At 44.7% G+C, this 19,754-nt stretch overlaps 2 protein-coding genes across 3 annotated transcripts in view; one reads left to right on the top strand and one right to left on the bottom strand.

The window, feature by feature from the left end:
• The first annotated feature begins 2,190 nt into the window (after positions 1-2,190).
• Positions 2,191-3,519, top strand: id1 (inhibitor of DNA binding 1, HLH protein). Its single transcript, XM_083972222.1, has 2 exons — positions 2,191-2,688; positions 2,912-3,519. The coding sequence occupies exons 1-2, from the start codon at positions 2,323-2,325 to the stop codon at positions 2,945-2,947; spliced, it is 402 nt and encodes a 133-aa protein (XP_083828348.1). The 5' UTR covers positions 2,191-2,322; the 3' UTR covers positions 2,948-3,519.
• Positions 3,520-7,231: 3,712 nt separating this feature from the next.
• LOC310986361 (nuclear receptor coactivator 3-like) overlaps positions 7,232-19,754 on the bottom strand; it is a 34,730-nt gene continuing 22,207 nt past the window's right edge. Inside the window, exons 5-23 of one of the 2 annotated variants that reach the window (XM_083972219.1) lie at positions 18,653-18,753; positions 18,298-18,472; positions 17,922-18,107; positions 17,568-17,654; positions 17,107-17,250; positions 16,749-16,896; positions 16,005-16,654; positions 14,027-15,000; positions 13,809-13,932; positions 13,410-13,652; positions 12,689-12,901; positions 12,469-12,586; positions 12,155-12,326; positions 11,284-11,649; positions 10,946-11,128; positions 10,562-10,823; positions 10,271-10,463; positions 9,976-10,174; positions 7,232-9,038 (exon numbers count right to left, since the gene is read on the bottom strand). In XM_083972219.1, the coding sequence (XP_083828345.1) occupies positions 9,027-9,038; positions 9,976-10,174; positions 10,271-10,463; positions 10,562-10,823; positions 10,946-11,128; positions 11,284-11,649; positions 12,155-12,326; positions 12,469-12,586; positions 12,689-12,901; positions 13,410-13,652; positions 13,809-13,932; positions 14,027-15,000; positions 16,005-16,654; positions 16,749-16,896; positions 17,107-17,250; positions 17,568-17,654; positions 17,922-18,107; positions 18,298-18,472; positions 18,653-18,753 (4,550 nt within the window). In that variant the 3' untranslated portion in view covers positions 7,232-9,026. The remainder of the gene's footprint in view (positions 9,039-9,975; positions 10,175-10,270; positions 10,464-10,561; positions 10,824-10,945; positions 11,129-11,283; positions 11,650-12,154; positions 12,327-12,468; positions 12,587-12,688; positions 12,902-13,409; positions 13,653-13,808; positions 13,933-14,026; positions 15,001-16,004; positions 16,655-16,748; positions 16,897-17,106; positions 17,251-17,567; positions 17,655-17,921; positions 18,108-18,297; positions 18,473-18,652; positions 18,754-19,754) is intronic. The other variant, XM_083972220.1, reaches the window with a different exon arrangement.

Here is a 19,754-nt window from a genome sequence, read left to right as displayed (position 1 = left end):
TTCATCTGTATAAATACCACAAAATTAATGTTGACTTATGTATATTTGTATTTACAAAAAGAAAATAGGAACAGTCACATTCTGCAGATCTTGGCCAATAAAAACAATTATAAGCACAACATAACATGTGGGGTTGTACAGTCGTGAAATGTTACTAATTACTTTTATTACTGTACTGACGCAGAGTTTGACCTACCCATACTCCATTATTTATATGTTTTGCTACTTTAAATTTTAATTTCATTACATTTCAGAGGGGAAATGATGCACTTGTTGCTCCACCACATTTATGTCACAGCCAAAGTTTAACTACCCTCCAGTATGGAAAGTAGGAAAACTAGACTCACATTGCTACAATATAAAAGTACTGCTTGCACATTAATACTTTAGTATTCATCACGTACTAATATGATAAATTAACAATCATAGGGATGATTGCTTTACAGGAGTTGCTGCTTTTACTTTTGATACTGTTAAGTACAAGTTTCTGATTTTCCTTGGGATCAATAAATGATCTATCTATCTATCTATCTATCTATCTATCTATCTATCTATCTATCTATCTAATTTATTCATTATTATAATAATTGATATATTATAATATAGCATTGCATTACTGTTGTTGCAACTATTATCACTGTTGCAGTAAAGTTGTGGAAAATACTTTTTTTCTGTGTTCTTTATTGGTTAATTTATTTGTGTTATTCATAAAACAAGTGTGTATAGCTACAACTAAATAGTCTATTTCAACACTTAAAACTATTTGACATATATCCCAACAAACAAAACGTAACAGAACAGATTGTAGCTACTTGTTCTGTATAGTTTCACAGTGACCACAGGTTTGTAGCTACAGCAGTGACAGCAGGCTGTGTGTGGGAATGCAGCAGTTATTTAGTGTTAAACGCGCTAACAGAATAATACGGAGCCCTCCTCCCCCCCCTCCTCCTCCTCCTCCTCCTGCTCCTCCTCGGCGCTGTTAACCGGCTGACAGCGTCTGCTCTGCAGGTGCGGGGGGCGGTAATCCCATCCCGCTGCTTTTTAAGGTGATAAATGAACGACAAAGCTCCGGGGCCGGTTTGTTCTCAGGGCTTCGAGTCCGCGCGCCACGCAGGTGAGCCGGAGAAGCTGCGGAGCGCGAGCTCTCTTGTTTGACGTCTCCATGGAGACCGCCCGAGCGGCGCCAGGCTGACAGGCGTCAAGGCTCCGATGAATGGGTGACGTCACCGCGCTGGCGCCTGCCAGTCTGCTCGGGCTTGTTTGGACAATCTGGGGGGAAGATCCAGAGCAGGGCGATGTGATCTGAGTGAGCACACAAGGCTGAGCACACACGGCAGAAACATGTGAAGGAATCCGTGAAGCTGCTGCTCTCACCGGGCTTCCTTTAGCACACACAGCCCGTGAAAAGCTCCGGGAAAAAAAAAGAAGCAGTTTGTGAGCATAAAAGATATAGTAGCTAGTGGTGGTTTTTCGTGTCGTTGGTGTGGGAATGAGAGCACAGCATGTTTTCCAAAGCGATCACCAGTTTGCCCTCACATGGTAACGTTATTAGTCTAATGGTCTGATAAATTGAATAATCTGCTAATCTTCTTTGTGACTGAATTCCAACACAGTTCACAAAAAAAAGTTTTTTTTCCCGATGAACCTCATCATCTTGAACTAATTTAAGTCAATAAAAAAAGTGAATCTTTTCCCAGAATTGTTTGGCCCCTGCTGTCTGTGTGATCGGTTGTCTAACTTTACTGTACTACTATTGTCGCCAACATCTGCAGCGCCATCCACAATTGTGAGAGGCAAATCTGGGGCACTGTGGTAGCCTAATTATCATTAGCCATTCATCCTATTCATCCTTTCCCATCCCACACACATTCTCACACTACATACAGAGGCATTCACCGCCCCTTGACTGTCCCCAGGCAATCTACACCTGCAGAGTCCCCAAGCCATGGACAGCTGGATTCCCACATATTACCAATAAAAGACACACATTTGTTTCCATTTGTAACGCCATCCCTCAAACAGATTGTAAATCCCGATAACCAGGCGAGCGCAGCCATTGGCTAAGGGCGCGGTTTGGGACCGACCCATCAATACAAACGCAGCCATCTGATTGGCTCACCGCCTTCAAACAGGAGCACTCCGCTACGCCCCCTGCTCCTGCGCTGCTATAAACCGGAGGAGGTTTGCCCATGTGGATGTTGCAAACTGTCAACATTGTCTTGCTCACATCTCCAAGAGGAGGAAAAGCCTCGTTTTGTTCAACTTACTTCTGAACTTTTACCTTTTTCAATCCTGGAAACTACTCCAAGAACACATATCAATATGAAGGTTGTCGGATCTACCTGCGCCCTGAAGAGCAAGGTCGGCGGCGAGGACGTAATGCGATGCCTGTCCGAGCAGAGCCTGGCCATCTCCAAGTGCAAGATCCCGCTCCTGGACGAGCAGCAGATGAGCGTCTTCCTGCAGGACATGAACAGCTGCTACAGCAAGCTGAAGGAGCTCGTGCCCACTCTGCCCACGAACAAGAAGGCCAGCAAAGTGGAGATCCTGCAGCACGTCATCGATTACATCTGGGACCTGCAGGTCGAGCTGGACGAGCCGGAGAAGAGTCGCCAGCACTCCGCCGGCAACATCCCCCGCACGCCGCTGACCACGCTGAACGCAGAGATCGCCAGCATCACAGCTGAGGTAAATATCTCTTCACATGCTCTCATTCATACACATGTCGCAGTGCAAGTTTTTTTTTTTTTGTATTTTTTTTTTGCATTTGAATATACCAAGATATGCAAAGCCCGTGCGTAAAAGTTGCCAAGTTCCCTTTGCGCACCGGGTTGTTGCTTGTTGCTGTTTTGCATCCTCCCATAGCAGATGTACTAATCAACCCTCTCTCTCTCTTCTTCCTTTCCCGCAGAATGGATGCTCAGATGACAGGATTATGTGCCGCTAAGAGCTGGTGGAGCATCGCACCGTGACCCCAGAGCGAGCACCGCCAAGAACGAACAAGGCTTACCATGATGATGTGACTTTTCTCGACCACATCGATTAAAAAAACCTTGAACTGTGTAAGGGACGTTTCAAACTCCCACCGCTAAAAACAAAATAAAATAAAATAACGTTGTGTGGACGTCCTCCGGCGGCGAGGGGACAGACCTCTGCCACTCACGGCTCTCGATTCATCAGAGGGTCCGGAGAGAAGAAGACCGGTAGTGTCCAGATAGAGAGAGACTGGGTTAGCCGAGGGACCAAGACAAGATCAGTGCAGCCAGCAGCCGCTCGTTGCTTGTAGAGTTTTTTTTTCCTAAAGAAAGCTAATGTTGCTGTCACGCTCTTTGTATTTTTTCGTGTAAACCATGTAGATAATTCATCGTTTTGTAAAATGAAAAAAAGTAAAATTTCTCAGATTCTGAGCGACAAACTGTATTGTATATTACAATGCCTCATTATGTGAAGATATTGTTTTCTTACAATGTACTTTATTGGTGTTTTTATTAAAACAAGACAATTATTTTTGAACAAGAATCTTTCTGTCACTGTGTTTGTGTGAATGTGTGTGTGAGAGAGGGGGAAAGAGGGGGGTGGTGTGTGTGTGTGTGTAGTATCACATCATACAGTGTTGATTTCTTTACATATAAAACAGCTGGGACTTAAAAGGCTTATTATGGGCTGTTATGGCCTTGTTACCATTGTGATTACCCACAGGCCTACTCCTATAGGCCTACATGTGAATAGCTTTACCTTGTAGCTGAGTAGCTTTTTGGAAGAGTGTAAAGTGGTTATCACTTAAAAACAAAAAAGTGCTACACCTGAAGCTGTTAAGTCATTCAGGTAACATAAAACCAAAGCTGGTGGTCAACATAATGGCTCACAGCCAGTTAAATTGGTAATTTGCCTCTCTATGGGTCATTAACGTATCACATTACCAGAGGAAGTCTCCCTTTAAATCGTCAGGTCCACACATCTTGACGAATGGAGACAAGAGTTTGAAATAAAGTTAAATAAATGAATAAAATCATTGTAGTCATGACTCTAAAGACTGTAGTTGTGTTCAGGGCATTTATAAAGAGAGATTCGGTGATGTAAGGCGGTTTACTGACGATGAAAAATAAAATAAATAAATGAGATAAAAGTTAGTTTCACTTCATAAAACATCCATTTAAATGTGCTGTTTCGATGTGTAATCGCGTAAATCAACTGTTTTCTGGTCTCCACCGGCACCGCAGGGGTTAAAATTGCTTTGGCGAGGCGACTCGTTATAAGATTTATTCTGTCTCCCTGGTGCAATGTTTTTCCCATTTCCCTGCGGTGCGATGCGCACAGCTGCAGCCCCGGCGTGGCCAGTGTGTGATTGTGTTTGTGTGATAGCTTTGTGCCAAGGGCAGGGGAGGGCGGCGGGGCCCAGACTGAGCGGCGCCTCGGCACACCTGGGGAAGTTCAGGTTAAATAGCTCCACATTCCTCAACACACAGCTGATTGAAACATTAACAAACAGTAATCCAAGGGCCAGGCCGCAGATGGGCCGGGAACCACGCCAACACTGCGAGAGAGAGAAAGAGAGAGAGAGAGAGTAGTGAGTCGCTCTCGGGTAGAGATTCCCACACTACAGTCGTATGTTATAAGTTTACTATTAATATATACACTCCACTTTTTTTTTTTTTTTAAATAGAAACATACTCAGCTCGAGCTGAGAGAAGTGTCAATAAGAATTTAAAATGAATTGTTTAACATGTAAAACTGCCTCAACGTTTCTCCAAATCATAATAGAGTTTCCTCTTTGAACCTTTAATCACTTGTAATTATCTATAAGGCAGATACAAATCTCTTATGTAATCTGCTTGAGCTGTGGAGACAATAAAGACCAGGCCACGGTGGTTTCTCCATTTAAAAAAGAAAAAAGAAAACTCTAAAAAAAAAATGTATTTTTACTCGTTATTTTATCACTTTATAACCATTTAATCCAATTTATATCTGCTTCACTCCAAATGATTGTTGTTACTTTAATCCCTGTCCATAAACATGAGTCAACCCTCAGCTCTCAGGTTTGTAGTCAGCGCCCCCTGGTGGTTTTACAGTCAACTGCAGCCTCTCTCACAGCGGCGATATCAGCAGCTGAGTGAGGCGATGAAGGTGTTGAAGAAGGGGGAATGTGTAGACAACAGCGCCGCCCTCTGGTGAAGGTTTTTATAGCTCATATTCTGCATTTAAACATTTGTGATTCAAGGTTCAATCCATGAGTTTCAAATGTAGTCCTACACCTGCCATGTTGGGGACCCACAGGTGTTTCAAACTAATTAATTAGTTCTACGCCAATCAGAAACACAACTCAAATTGTAAGTTCAGGAAGTAGTGGAGCTCTGCATAAAACCTATTCAGCTTCCTGGCTGTGCTAAAAGAAAGTACGATCAGCTAAAAAAAAAAAAAAATGCACTGTTAAATCTGTGGCATTAAAATTCAGCAATGATAATCTGATAATACAGAATGAAGCCATCACATCTGTTTAAAAGCTTCCCACTAAAGCTCCATCAGCAGTGGTGGAAATGTAGCCAAGTGTGCTTGCTTAAAATACCCAAGTACTGTACTTTATGGTTCAAACTGTTACTTCAGTGACTTCTGCATAGCCTATTATGTAGGAATTACACCAGACCATCATCAGAAACATGGACCACCACCAGACTAAAACACACCTTTAGTTTCCATCTCTCAGATTCGGGGCCTGTCCTGTCTGATGAAGGTGGTTCATCATCCTCGATCCTGCTGCTGTGACATCTTCACCTGTCGCCTTCGTGTCTGATTATTATTTGTCTGAAGCGACAGAAATATTATATTAAATGTGAAGTGTGGAGGAAGAACATAACTTCTATGGTAAACCTCCAAACATATTTACTACCATGAACTAGTGACTGTGTAGACCAGTGTTTACCTGTCTCCTGCTGTTGACCTTTCTTGCCTCATCTGAACTCGTCTTGGGAAGCACATGGGAGACGAAGGAACTCGTCTCTTAATGAGTTATGATGCTGATCTCTTCCTGACAGTAGCTGCTCTTCTCCTCTAACATTATTCTGTCTCCAACGTCTCACAAACTGCTGCAGATCATACACAGAGATGATACATCAGTGTCATTTTATCTGTTTACTAGCTGGTCCTACCCCTTAAGGCTTAATATGCACATTCAGTTATTACTGTGGATGTATATAATTCATGCAATGTCACAACTCAGAAATTATGATGTGATCATGTAAATATAGTAGAAGTTAAATATAAATTCAGTAGCTGAAAGTTTTGTGAACAGTTTAAATGCAGCCTTTAAGTGAAAGTTTGCTGAAGCAGCTGCAGCTCAAAAACAAAAAGAACTGAACAACGTCTTGATTTTGCACTCGGAAACAAAAGCAGATAAAGCGTAGTATTTTGAGAAATCTACATGATATCAAAAAGCTGAATAGCGTATCTGATGATCTCCAGAAAAAGAAAGCAAAGATTAGAGCAACGTGAAAACAAATATGTGCGTCAGTGCCTTGTTTTTCTTTCATTAATCCTCTCACAGCCAACAGATTTATCTTGTGATCCTTCAGGGCAGCTCAACCTTTCAGAAACAGTGATTAAAAAATACCAAACTGTATATTAAGTAGTTAAAACCAGCTCCACCTCGGAAAGCTGCAACATGATCAGTATTAACATGAGTCACATGGCTGAATTAGTCATCACTGAAGTAAATTCTGCAAATTAAACATCTGCACAATAGTTGTTTTACAGTGTGATAACTAAAGTACCAGTTACAAACAGTTGGACCTACTTTTTCATAGTTTTTGGAAAATAAAGGATGTGAATTCTTCTTCCACCATTGTCTGTGTGCACTTGTTTTAGAAGTTAGTGCGCCGTACCGTGTGGGAGTTACAATAACCTGAAAGAAGCAAAGTTTTCTGCAACACCAAGCAGGGAGTGATATTGAATGATACTTTTCTTTCAACAGAAGACTATTAGATCTAAAAATGGAAGTGGATTATTTCTTCATAACCTGACAAGGCTGCAGCAGAGCTCATTTGTTTTGTTTGATAAGACATGATTATTATGTCTACATTCACTGGCTGATATTAACTGTTACCAGACTGAGAACTGCACGAATGGAATTACATGCATTATAATTAGAGAACAAGAGTCAAGAGTGTTTAAATAGAAATTTGTATTTACATCAATATCAACATCAAAAGAAAAAAAAAAACTGTAATATACATCCTGTAAAATGACAGCTTATCTTACCTCCACACAAGGAAAAACAAAAACAAACCAAATGATCTCTTGCCTCTGTTTGCACTTCATTCAAACTCTACAAAGTTCCTTTTTCCTGAAGTAACAAAATCTGGAGATAAAATGAAGTTGTTTCCTGAAAAATAGAAGAGAAATTGATATGTCTTCAAGTGGATTTCATTCCATTGGTATTTCTCTCTCACAGCAAAAACATGCTTTGTTTTTTTTTTTCTGGATGTAAAAACTTTTCTGCTGCAGGGCTGAGACCCCCCAGTCCTCGTTTTGCACTGCACTGATAGCTGATACACTTACAGTACATAACCATCATATGCCATTACAGATCAATGATATGTACCCATTTACCGTCAGAATAATATAACACATATCATAAAAAATGTACACCAGAAAACCTCAGAAACTATACAGAGATGTGGAAAAATATCTTTGGATTGCGCATGTTGAAAGGTAGATTCAGCGAGTTGAGAATAACAGTCAAAAGAAGATGCTGTGGATAAAATACGCTCGACAGACACAAAGATGGTGGGAAGGAGAGAACTCTGCAAGGACCGGGCCTGTTGGTGAACCGAGGGGTGTGTTCCCGTATTCACCATACTGCACACACACACACACACACACACACACGCACACACGCACACACACATACACCCTTACACACTCATACACGCACACACACAGCCAAACAAAACAAAAAGTTTATGTAATCGACCGGCCGACAGAATCCACCACCCCCATCTGCTAATAAAACCTCTGATGGTGTGAAAGCTCAAACCTTCAACTCATCAGATCTTCGTCACAAATAAAAAGTGCCTCGCTAAAACATGAAATACACGACTTCTGGAAAATTAAAAAAAAAAAAAAATACAGCATTAAGAAAAAGACAAACAGAGGAAAGGAAAACCCAAAAAACACCTGTGTTTGCAAAGGCAAAAAAAAAGAAGGAAAGCAAAAACAACCAAACAGTATTGACCTATGGGACACAAAAATACAACCAGGTCTCATACTTTGTGCAATAATGGGTCTTTAAAAAGCATGTCTGATATATTTTGTAGGATATTTACAATTCATATTCACAGAGGACATTTGAGACATCTAATACTGCAGTACCATTTGTTTGCTTAGAACAGGGTAATGACGCTCAGTTACAGTCTAAAGCATAGAGGCGAGAGTTATTGCTCCAATCTGCATAACATGGTAAAACTGTGCTTATAGCTTCCAATGACTTTAAGAATGAGGCGCATCCAAAGGATAAGAAAAGAAAAACAAAACAAAAAGAAACCCATTGTTGTGAAGGCATTGAATCTCTCGTAAGGCTGTAATGATGAAGAAATATTGCATCAATCTTTATTCCACGCAGAAGCCTCCAGGTAAAGTGCAGCCACAGCCAGTTGTACCGTAGTCCCGTTCTGCAGCCTGACTGTGACGCTGAATACTGCCCGACAGCTCCAGGTCATTCGCGTGAAAACACACAAACATGCGCGCAACACACACACACACACACACACACAGATATTTTGTGTTTGTGCGTAACCTACATAGGCTGAGGCTACAGCATGTGAGGCTTCGGTTGGTGATGAAACCTGATCCATGCTTGGCCTTGTAGCCGACTTCCTCAGGATGAGCAGAGCGTTGTGTCGAGTCTCCCGTGTCATGTTTTATGCTGGAGAACTCCCACTGTGTGTGTGTTTGTGTAGGTCCAGCTCCTCTCCTGGCCCCGGCCCCGGCGCTACAGATGAAAGGCTTCAGACTCTGCTGTCAGCCACAGGTCGTCAACAATACTTCTGCAGAGATGGAAAAACAGTCACATACATGTTAACACTTATTTGTTCAAATATAATGTCTGTATAGCAGATAACCAAATCACACAGAAATCAATATTTCAATGCAAATAAAAAAAACCATCTTGGAATTCCATACCTGTAAGATAACATATACACATGCACACACGCATACACGCATACACACTTAGGGTTTTATGGAGGCTTATGTAGGTTTTGTGTATTGGAGTGTCTTATATGTTCTTTGATTTAGAATGACGATTCATACCTATTGTTAAGATTTAATGTAAGTTTTCGTTGACTTGTCTTATCTTATTCATGTCTTGATTGTAAATGTATGTTTTAAATGAACTGTTTTTAAATGTGGACCCCAGTAAGGCTAGCGGTGCTCTAGAGCAATGGTTCGCAAAGTGGGGTCCGGGGACCACCAGGGGACTTCTTCTTGAAATGTTACACTTTTTTCTAGAATTTTTTAACTTTAATTTTTCACACTTTCTTTTAAATGATTATTATTTTACTTTTTTTTTTTTTTTAGAAATTTTTACCAGTTTCTTCTAGAATTTTTTTTTTTTTAGGAATTTTACCACGTTTTTCTAGACATTTTTTTGTTGAGAAATTTAACCATTTTTTCTAGAAATGTTTCAACTTTTTTGGAGAAATTGTACCACATTTTTCCAGAAATATCTCTAATCTTTCCAAAAATTCACACCTCATTTGAACGTACATTGATTAAGTAAATATTTGTGTATTTCTGGTGTTTGCTTCAGAATTTTGTCCAATGGGGGTCTGTGGTATAATTTGTGTCAATTTAGGGGTCCTTGGTGCTCTAGAGCACAGCTAATGGGAATTCTCACAAATAAACAAGTCTCTACAGAGTTTTACAACATCAGCTCAGTCTCACGTAAGCCCCCCTGAAACAAACAGACAAACAATTATCTACCTGATCAGGTCCCATTGGCATTCTGCCCATTCCCATTGGGTTCATGCCCATTTGTCCTTGCATCTGTCCTGGCATTTGGCCCATCTGCCCTGCGCCGGCCCCACTGACTGGCCCGGGTCCGCCCATGGAATTGTTCATCATCATAGGCCCAAACTGGCCCTGGCTGCCCTGCTGGGGGAACTGCTGCTGAGGGTATGAGCTGGAAGACAATGGAAATAGATTTTGACGTCAAGAAACAACACGCAGACAAGACTCCAGTTGAGTGTTGTGCTCAGAGAAGTCTGTTGTTACGTACTTGCTGCGTGGCATGGCGCCCTGAGGCCAGCCCTTCATCTCTCCAGATGGGTACATGGGTCCTCCCTGTGGGTTTCCCTGCATCCCCTGCATCATGGCGCTCTGAGGGGGGCCAGCCATTCGCCCTTGCATCATGTTTCCTGGTGGGCTGCTGCCCGGAGCCATGAACGACGGGTCCCCCTGCTGGTTCATTCCTGCAAGTACGACAACAATAGTGAGCAGCTGTAAATGTGGAACTTGAACATCCAGGAGGAAAAGAGACAGGCAGCCAACTCAGAGTCAGTCAACTCACCATAGTTACCTCCATAGTTGAATCCCTGCTGTCCAGGTTGGCTCAAGGGGGGGCCTCCCATGGGGGCGTCCATGCCTGCTGGTGCGGTGACATTTGGAGGAGGGCTGAAGCCTGCTGCTGCTGCCCCTTGTCCCTGCTGCTGCTGCTGTTGCTGTTGCTGCTGCTGCTGCTGCATCAGCATCATCATCCGCTGCCTCCTCATCTGCATGGTCATCATCTCGCGGCTGCGCTGAGCCATCATCTGAGCGTTAAGGAAACCAGGCTGTGGAGAAACATCAAGAATTTGACCTCCGTTCTTCAAATGGTGACAAATAGACTGATTTTATTTAAAAGTGTCAAGTGAAAACACCTCATATCAGATGTGAGGATGAACTGACTACATACCTGACTACCCATGCCTGCTGGTTGCATGCCGGGTTGCATACCGGGTTGCATACCAGGCTGCATGCCAGGCTGCATGCCAGGCTGCATGCCAGGCTGCATGCCAGGCTGCATGCCTGGACGCATGGCAGGGTTTCCTCCAGGGGCATTTTCCATCTTTATGCCTTGTCGGGTCTGGTTCAGAAACTGCCGGAGGAGAAATGAGAAAGAGTTTGTTTATTTTGACTTCATTCTTCACATAATTCACAAAAACAACCCACTCTTCCTAACGAACAAGGTGACCCGTGTTTTCTATAGACCAGTATTGTGGTCATATGATCTGTATTCCTCAGTGAGCTCACCTGCTGGCCTTGCAGTCTCTGCTGTAGCTGCAGTCGTAGAGGCTTGGTGGCCATCATGCGTGGTCTCATCATGTTTGCACGGGGGTTGCCCATGGCCCCCATACTGCCCATGCCAGGGAAGCCCCCTGCTTGGCCCATCTGATTCATCATGGGGTTGAAGCCACCAGGAGACTGACCTTGCATCGTGCTGCCTCCATAACCTCCCTGCATGCCCATGGAGGGGGGTCCTGGGGGCCCAGGGTAGCCCTGGCCATACATGGGCTTTTGGTCGATGCCTATAGAGGAGTCCGGTCCTGGGAAAGGCTCCGATGGTGGCCGACCCTGACCTTGATCCTGGCCCTGCTGGTGACCTTCAGGTCCGTGGGTCTGGGGTAGAGAGAAGCTGCATGTGATGCCAGTTTGGACAGATTTCACCGTCATGCAAAGTTAACACATGGCTGACTAACACCACCAGAGCATAAAACACACACATCCATTCAACAGCTGCATCAGTATCAAGCTTATGGTTTAGGTTTCAACAACAAGCTACAATGAACTGGAAGCTTAATAAGAACATTCACATTATGAACATTCAAGTTCAAACTTTTAAATGAGCTCACATCATATCACACCTAATTAAAATAAATTCATACAGTGATTTTGGACCATTTTCTCTGCTTTTTATGTTTTTTTTTCTTACTGACTATGTGTTCACTTTACCATGTCAACAGACAAATTCTGTTTTTATACTTTTCACTTTATTCAGCATCACCGCGCAGTTTAAGACTTTTTTTTTCATTTGTGCCTCTGGTGCCAACACTGTTATTATCTAATAATGTCCTGTTAACAAAATCAATGTGATACATCATTCACACTGCTGCATGTCCTGTACCTGGCCCACTATTTCAGGGATGCCCAAGGCGCGGTCTATTTCCTGTAGAGCCATGAGATCTGCGGTGTTAAGCAGAGAATCCAGCTGGTCCAGAAGTGCTCGTTCATCACTCGGGCCATCGCTGCTGGTCAGCGGCCCCAGCAGCTCATCCAGGGGGTGTGCAAACTGTTCCCTGAAGCAACAAATGACCCAGATGTTTAGTCACTTAAAGAATAGGAGGCTGTGATTGTAGACATGATTAATGTCAACTTCTGAATTTAGACTGAGCCCAGTAAGTTGGAAATAATGGGATGGGTTTAGGACCAGTGGTTTACCTGTTTGTGTTTGTCTGGGGTCTTTCCATTGCCATGGCAGAGTCTGGCCAGTTGGGGGACCGAGGTGGTGGTCCATGTCCACCAAATGGGCTCATACTCATACTGGCTTCATTGGTACCTGCAGATGAATTCACAAAAAAAAAAAAGGTTCAGATATGTACTTTACTTCATCACTTTATGAATCAAGCAGTTAGTTACACATGTTAGACATGTGACGTACCCATATCCATGAGTTGCTGCTGCAGCATGGACCTGGGGTTCGCAGGTACGCTGTTGGAGCGGTTGATCATGGGTCCGCCGATCGGGCCAGAGCGACCCATGCCTGGGTGACCTGGGCCGGACGCTGGGCTGCCACTGGGCCTCGGCATCCCCCACTCCCCTGGTCCTGCCATGGGAGGGCGCTGGGGCATTCCCATACCTCTGCCCATACCTCCTGAACAACAAAAAAAACACCACCAACTTAGAGCATTTCATCAGTAAGATTATCTACATTGTGAAAAATCTGAACCCTTAACTTTTATATTTCATTGTGTTAATATAAGTCTTAAATAGTTAGTAATAATATAATAATAATAGTCACAGCAATCACTTATATAGAGTGTTTGGTCTGAAACACGGGTCTGTCAGTCACTCTGCTCTGCTGTAAGCCGAGGAGAAAACTTTCCTTGTATCCTACAACCTTTATCCAATGAGGAGAGAGAACGGCATAAAGGGGCGGTCCTCTCTGTGTGTGCAGCCAAGGGATGCGCGTGAATGTGGTGACGTAGGGACGAGGGCGGGGACTGCTGACTTCATCGGCTGATAAGAAGTTAGCCAAAACGACCGGATCGCTTACTTCTGCTTTAAAAGTAAGATCTCCATGCTGCCTATTCTGTGAGACCAAGTTGTACATAGAAAGCCAGGCTGTCTTGGGCCTGCAAAGAAGTAAGTGTTTAAATTACTTGGATGTCCTCTGGGTGGACAGACACCCATGCCTCCAGGAAAGCCGTTGGGTACGGGTACGGGTCCGGATCGGATCGGAGCATCGATGTTCTCCTGTTTGACCAATGTGGGACAGGGGACATTTCTCCTCATCGCCAGCCCGCCTCCTACTGGTCCGTCTACACCCATGGGTTTAGCATCTGCGGACAAGGCTCTTTGATAGACACTACGTGGAGTTGGAGGCATGGGGCCTTTCTCCCCATCTGAAACAGACACACACAGTGCCAAGGAGAAGTTACATACCTTTGCACATTTAGGTTCAAAGAGTTGAATAAAAAATTAATACACAAACGTCCACAGTGTGATATCTGTATCATTGTATTACCGGTACATGCTTTGGATTTTCATGACCGACTTACCATGTAAATTGTCAGGCATGTTTCCTGGTTTATTCCCCACTTCCTTCCCTGCTCTGGAGTCTGGTTCAGGGTAGAAGCCAGAGTTTTTCCTTGGGACACCCAGAATGGTCTCCAAGGTCTCCGTCTGAACCACAGAGACAAAAGACTCATTAGAAAACAATCTAGTGGGTGTTTTACGTCTAACAACTTGGCTTTTTAGGAAAGAAAAAACAACTTACCTCATCGGATGGCTCCAGCTTAACCTTTCCCTCCATGCAGTGGGTGTCTGAGCTGGAGACCCCTGCCCCCTGAGCTCCTCTGCCCTCCAGCTCCTCCAGCTTTGGCTTGATATCACCACTTTCTTTAGAGTCGTCCTTGTTGAGGAGGTAGTGAAGGAGGGCGTGAGGCTTCTCCTTCTTAGGGCTGTGCTGCTCCTGTTTTGTTTCAGGTCCCCTGGCTCCTCCGGGGGCTGCAGGCCCAGGGTCCGAGTCCAAGTTGCTCTTCCCTGTGGCCTCAGCCGTGATGCGGGCCACCTCATCGGGAGTGTTTCCGTTCTGGAGGAGCTTGTGGAGGATCTTGTGCTTCTCCTGCAGCGACTGACTCGTTAAATGTCCTGCGCCAGCGGATGAGGACACAGCGCTGTGATTCCCACCCGTAGAGGAGGACACTCCCGTTGAGGAGGGGCTGGTGACGCCCCCTGTCCCGTCTTTAGCCTCGGATGTGGAGCTGGGTCCGGAGTTTGACGGGTGATTAGGTGGCACCAGATCATCTGTGGGGGAGGTGAGGAGCTGCAGGAGCTTCTTGTGGCATTTTGTGTCAGGGACCCGTCGATTTGGTTCTCCCCCGGTCTGGCCCGTCTCTCTGCTGGCCTGGCTGTCCGGCTTTTCTGGGGCGCCCTCATTGGTGGGGGTGTGCGGGTGTGGCTGCGACTGCTGCTGCTGCTCTCCTCCGGCCCCCAGTGAACTGCCGGGGCTCTTGGAGTCAGAGTAGGCAGGGAGGCCCGGTTTGCACGGTCCTGCTGACTGGTTGTTGGTGGAGTTGATACTTGGCGAGCTGTCGGGTTTGTGAGGGGGAGGAGAGGTGAGCGGCGAGGGCATCGGATTGCCCACTCCCTCACTGATGGCTTGGAGGGCGTTTAAGGAGCTGCTGGAGAAGGTGGTGCCTCCACCTCCAGAGTTACCAGGGTGACTGGAGCTCATGGGAGAGTTCATACCTGCACACACACAAAAAAAAGAGAGAGATGTGAACAATTTGTGAATGAAAAAGAAGCAGTTCATATCTAAATAACCTGCAAAGTCTTTAAAGGTACATTGTGTAAGTTCTCCTGTTATCTATTCACGAAAATCGATTATTTCGTTCAAAAGTAAGTTTCTTTATTCATCAATAATCACCCCCATCAACAAACTGACGTGTTCCGGTAAGCTCTGAATTTGCCGTTCATATCATTCATATATACATCGAGCGGGTAAGCTCGGTGGCGGCTGACATGTCGTGTCGCCATGTTTTTACGTTCAGTGGCAGCGTGACGGTAGGAAACCACGGAAACTCACCGGAGACACCGGAGCTGTCGGCTCAGGTCGAGGTGGCGTCTGTGAAAAGTCACCGCGGTAACGCAGTGAGGACTGTGAGGACTACACGTGAATGCTGCATTCAGGTGCAGTCGGAAAAACGGCCGTCGGTAACAAACCAGATGTCATTTTAGTCATAGAAGTCCAGAGAAAGATGGTCAAATGTGGGTCAGGTCAACAATACGACATCGCGGGGCAGTGTTTAGCTCAGTTGGTAGAGCACCCGCCCCATGTGTTGAGGCTATGGTCCTCACTGCAGGCGGCCCCGGTTCGAGTCCTGCGTCGGACGGCCCTGTCCTGCGTGTCATTCCCCCTCTCTGCCTCCCATTTCCTGTCACACTCTCAACTGTCCTATCTAATAAAAGGCATGAAAAGCCAAAATATACTTTAAAAAACAAAAAAAAACAATACGACATCGCCATATTGAATTTGTCACGTGTACTGTTTTGCCTCGTGCTGACGGGCCACTTGTTTACATAGAGGCTTGTTTAAGCCGTTACCTGCAGCGCCTGTTGTCCGTCTGCCATCTAACCGATTTCACGTGAATGCAGCATGAAAAATACGACTGAGTTGCTTGCGATCTACAACCGCACCGCTAGATGGGAGTAATTCTTACACAATATACCTTTAAAGAAAGTTGGGTTAGTACCTCCTGGAGAGAAGGGGCTGGCCATCTTGGGGCTTCCTCTGACTCTGGGTGAACCCATAACGTTGTGTGGGGGGCCGTTAATTCCTGGACTAGCCTGAGGGGGACTTGTCATTCCCATCCCGTACCCTCCACCTCCGGGTCCACCTGCTCCTCCTCCATGGAACTGACCCATCTGCTGGTGCTGGTGCTGGTGCGGGTGCTGGTGTGGATGTGGATGTGGATGTGGATGCTGGTGTGGGTGCGGGTGCTGCTGCTGCTGCTGCTGCTGCTGCTGATGATGCACGCCGTGATGGCCCATCTGATTCATCTGATTCATCTGGTTCATTGAGTTCATGGGGGAGTTCATTGGGTGCATGGAATTCATTTGATTCATCTGATTCATTTGACCCATGTTGTTCATCTGATGCATAGGATTCATCTGATTCATGGGATTCATTTGATTCATCTGGTTCATGGGATTCATGCGGTTGCCTCCAGCATATGGAGGCATTCCTCTCTGTGGCATGTTGCCCTGTTCGTTCATGCCGTAGCCCCTGTTCATCCCCATGCCCCCTCCTGGGCCCATGTTCATCTGTTGGTTGGGGTTGTTCACACCCATGTTTTGAGGCCTCATGCCTCCTCCTTGGTTTCCACGATAGCCATTCTGCTCCCTACAGGAAGACATAAAGAACATCAGTCAAGACATTCATTAAAGTTTGCTAAATTCATATTCCTGGCGGTTTGAACTGGAAAGAGCATTTGCACCTTTGAAGCAAGTGTGTGGATAAGAAAGAGTGCGGTTCATTGGTGTTGGGATTCCTGCAGAGATCACTCCTGGTCTGGGCTGTGACTGGGGTGCCGTCAGAGAGCGAGAAACGATAGAGTGGCGTCTCTGCATGGCCATTATGGAAAGCTGGAGCAGAAAGAAAATAATTCAAACCATCAAAAAAATTGCTGATAATGAGAAAAGCATGCATATAACAACAAAACATAGGACTATTGACTTTTTCATTAAACAAAGAGTTCACTCTTTGAACCTCACACCTTCACTACTGGTGCCCATAATAGTGGACCATAATGTCCGTGGCATGCAAAACAAGCCTAGTGTGCAAAGTATACATACCTTCTTGGTAGTGACGTTTGTAGGACCAGGGTTGCCCCTCGCTGCGATTGAGAAACATCTGCATGCAGCGCCTCACCAGATCCTCCCAGCCTGGGCGCATGGTGGTGTGGAGCGAGGCGTGCTGTTCAATTTCAATCAGTTTACCTGGAACAGAAGATGCAAAGTTGAAATTAGCCAGAGGATGATTAGTGCTAGTTTATTAGTGGCGGGAAAAAAGCAACGTAAGATACAGCAAATATTCCTAAATCAGTGCATGAAAAGTCTACAGCATACATCTTTAAACATCTAGAATAAGTTAATTTAGAGATTACATGCTCATTTCAGGTTTAGGTAATGTAAAGATGGCAAATTTAGGCAATTCTAACATTTATTCTTTAAATGGACAAAGTTTGTTTGACTTCAGGCCTTGTGATAAACACACATGGTCTGTAACATCAACATGTAACACAGTGGTAACTTACCAGACAGTTCATGGCGTGTGCTGAACCTCTCTGTTCTCTCTACTGCAGTGATGCGCCGTGCCACACAGATCATACAGGACTGCAAATCTGATGGAAGAGACAACAAAACAATGTTAAGTTCAATTTCAACTACAATGGAGGAGAAACTGAACGTTCGATGTGTGACTATCACATTATAAGCGATAAGTAGGCACAAATACACACTATATGTAAGCAAAAAAAGACACTAAGTAAAGTTAATGTGTTGTAAGTGTTGCGACATATTTTACCTGTTATAGTTTCTCTTATGTTCTATTACGAAACAACTTTTTACATAACAAAAAATATTTTAAAGCTGTTCATCATGATTTTTACCTTCTCCCTCCTCCATCATCGCCCGCGGCTGCGTGAGGGCAAAACACTGCATGGTCTCATAGCGCTGGCCTCCAGGCCTCTCCTCTGACAACCCATGACCATGACCAAAGTTCACCAGCATGCGACAGTTGAATGTGTGACTCTTCTGCCGGGGCGCATCTCCACCCCATGGTGCCCCGTTTGGAGCTGCAAAGACAAAAAAAAAAAAAAAAAGATATTAAGAAACAGATGAGCATGAATTTGTGAGCGTGTGAGAGTATGTATGTGCGTTCAGGTGATGAAATGTTCAATCATCCAGGTACAGGGCTGTGAGTAGAGTGAATGTACAGTGAGTTGCGTATGTTTGTACCAACATGTGTATAGAGTCATAACTCACCATTGGACTTGGGTAGATTCTTGTGAAACTCCTCCCTGTCCTCATCGTGGATGATGTTGTACACACTGGTGTTGATCAGCTCCTCCTGCTTGTACTGCAGGTACTGTGTCACATTGTCTGACACGAATACTATGCTGCCTTCTCGGTTCACCACAAACAGGAAACCGTCCAGGGCCTGAAAAGACACCAGGGCAACCAAATGTTGAGTCAACTGGAGGAAAGACTCGTTTCATTTCCTGTGGAGCAGCTGAGACTTTTCAAGAAAGCAATGACACCAAACCACTGGTCAAGCATACGGAAGGGCAACTAATTGGTGTTGGTCTTTTGCCCCCACAGGAATTGTCCCCAAGCTGACCTGTAGCAGCAGCGGTCCCAGATGGTCCTTGTCAATGACCCCTTGACCAGTGGAGGACACATCCGCCTTCTGAACATCATCATCACTGCAAGAGCTTTTTCCTGAAGGATAGATAAAACACAAAGCGTTACAAAGGAAGAGAATAGTAATTTTATAACAATCATATATGGATTTTTAATACTTTAAATATTGTGTGACATGACACGAAAAGCTATTATTCTAACAATTTTAAGGATCCGCGGTAAAATACATGTTTTTTGGTATCTTTCTTGTAATTTGTATGCAGCCAATGACAATGCACAGCTGGCTGCTTCACTTATACAATGTTATGAAATACTTCTTCTGGCCACCAGGAGGCAGCACAAGTCATGGATGCATGGTTAGCATGCCTTTCTATTTTTAAAATCAGCATGTGTCTGAGGCTTTGTTAGATACCACTCACTCCGTGTAGCAGGGTCATCTGCGGTGCGAGACACTAAGCTAAATGACAAATAAGACTTCATGGGTGGACGTCGCTGCATTTCAAACTGAACTGGCTTCATGAGCAAACAGGACAGGAAAAAAAAAGACACAAAATAAATGACTGACAACTGAGGAGCTGATCCAAGACGCAAAGATGTGCAAACAGGGGGAGGGAAAGGTGTGTTAAATGGACAACAGAGTGAGAGAAGAAGAAGAAGAGGAAGAAAAAAAAAAGGCCCTCCATCATTCCTATCCTGTCACTATGGCAACCTGGCTGCACGACGCTGGGGCCAGCAGTAGCCAGCTGTGACCCTCTGGGTAGATTCCAGTATGATTGCTCTCTCTCCCTCTTCCTTACCCACTTAACCTCACAGATCTAATCTCGAACAAGCTGGAAGAAAATATCTTCCTTTGCGTATCTAATCAAGTCAAATCTGCAAAAATGATTGGAAAAGGGCCCGGGGAGGAGAGGAGGAGAGGAGGAGAGGAGGAGCGACGCTTTAAGGGGGCTGATTTCTGAGTCGCCAGTGTCGTTAGTCTCCCAGAGAGAAGCAGGTTTGGCACTAACTGATCCACGCAGCCACTGACAGCCTTGAGCCATGACCAACAAGGATTGGTCTCAATTACTGGTGTTCATTTA

This window comes from Trachurus trachurus, assembly GCF_905171665.1.
Source record: "Trachurus trachurus genome assembly, chromosome: 5".
NCBI lineage: Eukaryota > Metazoa > Chordata > Actinopteri > Carangiformes > Carangidae > Trachurus > Trachurus trachurus.
Note: the sequence above shows the minus strand (reverse complement) of the source record. Positions and strands in the feature narration are given on the sequence as shown.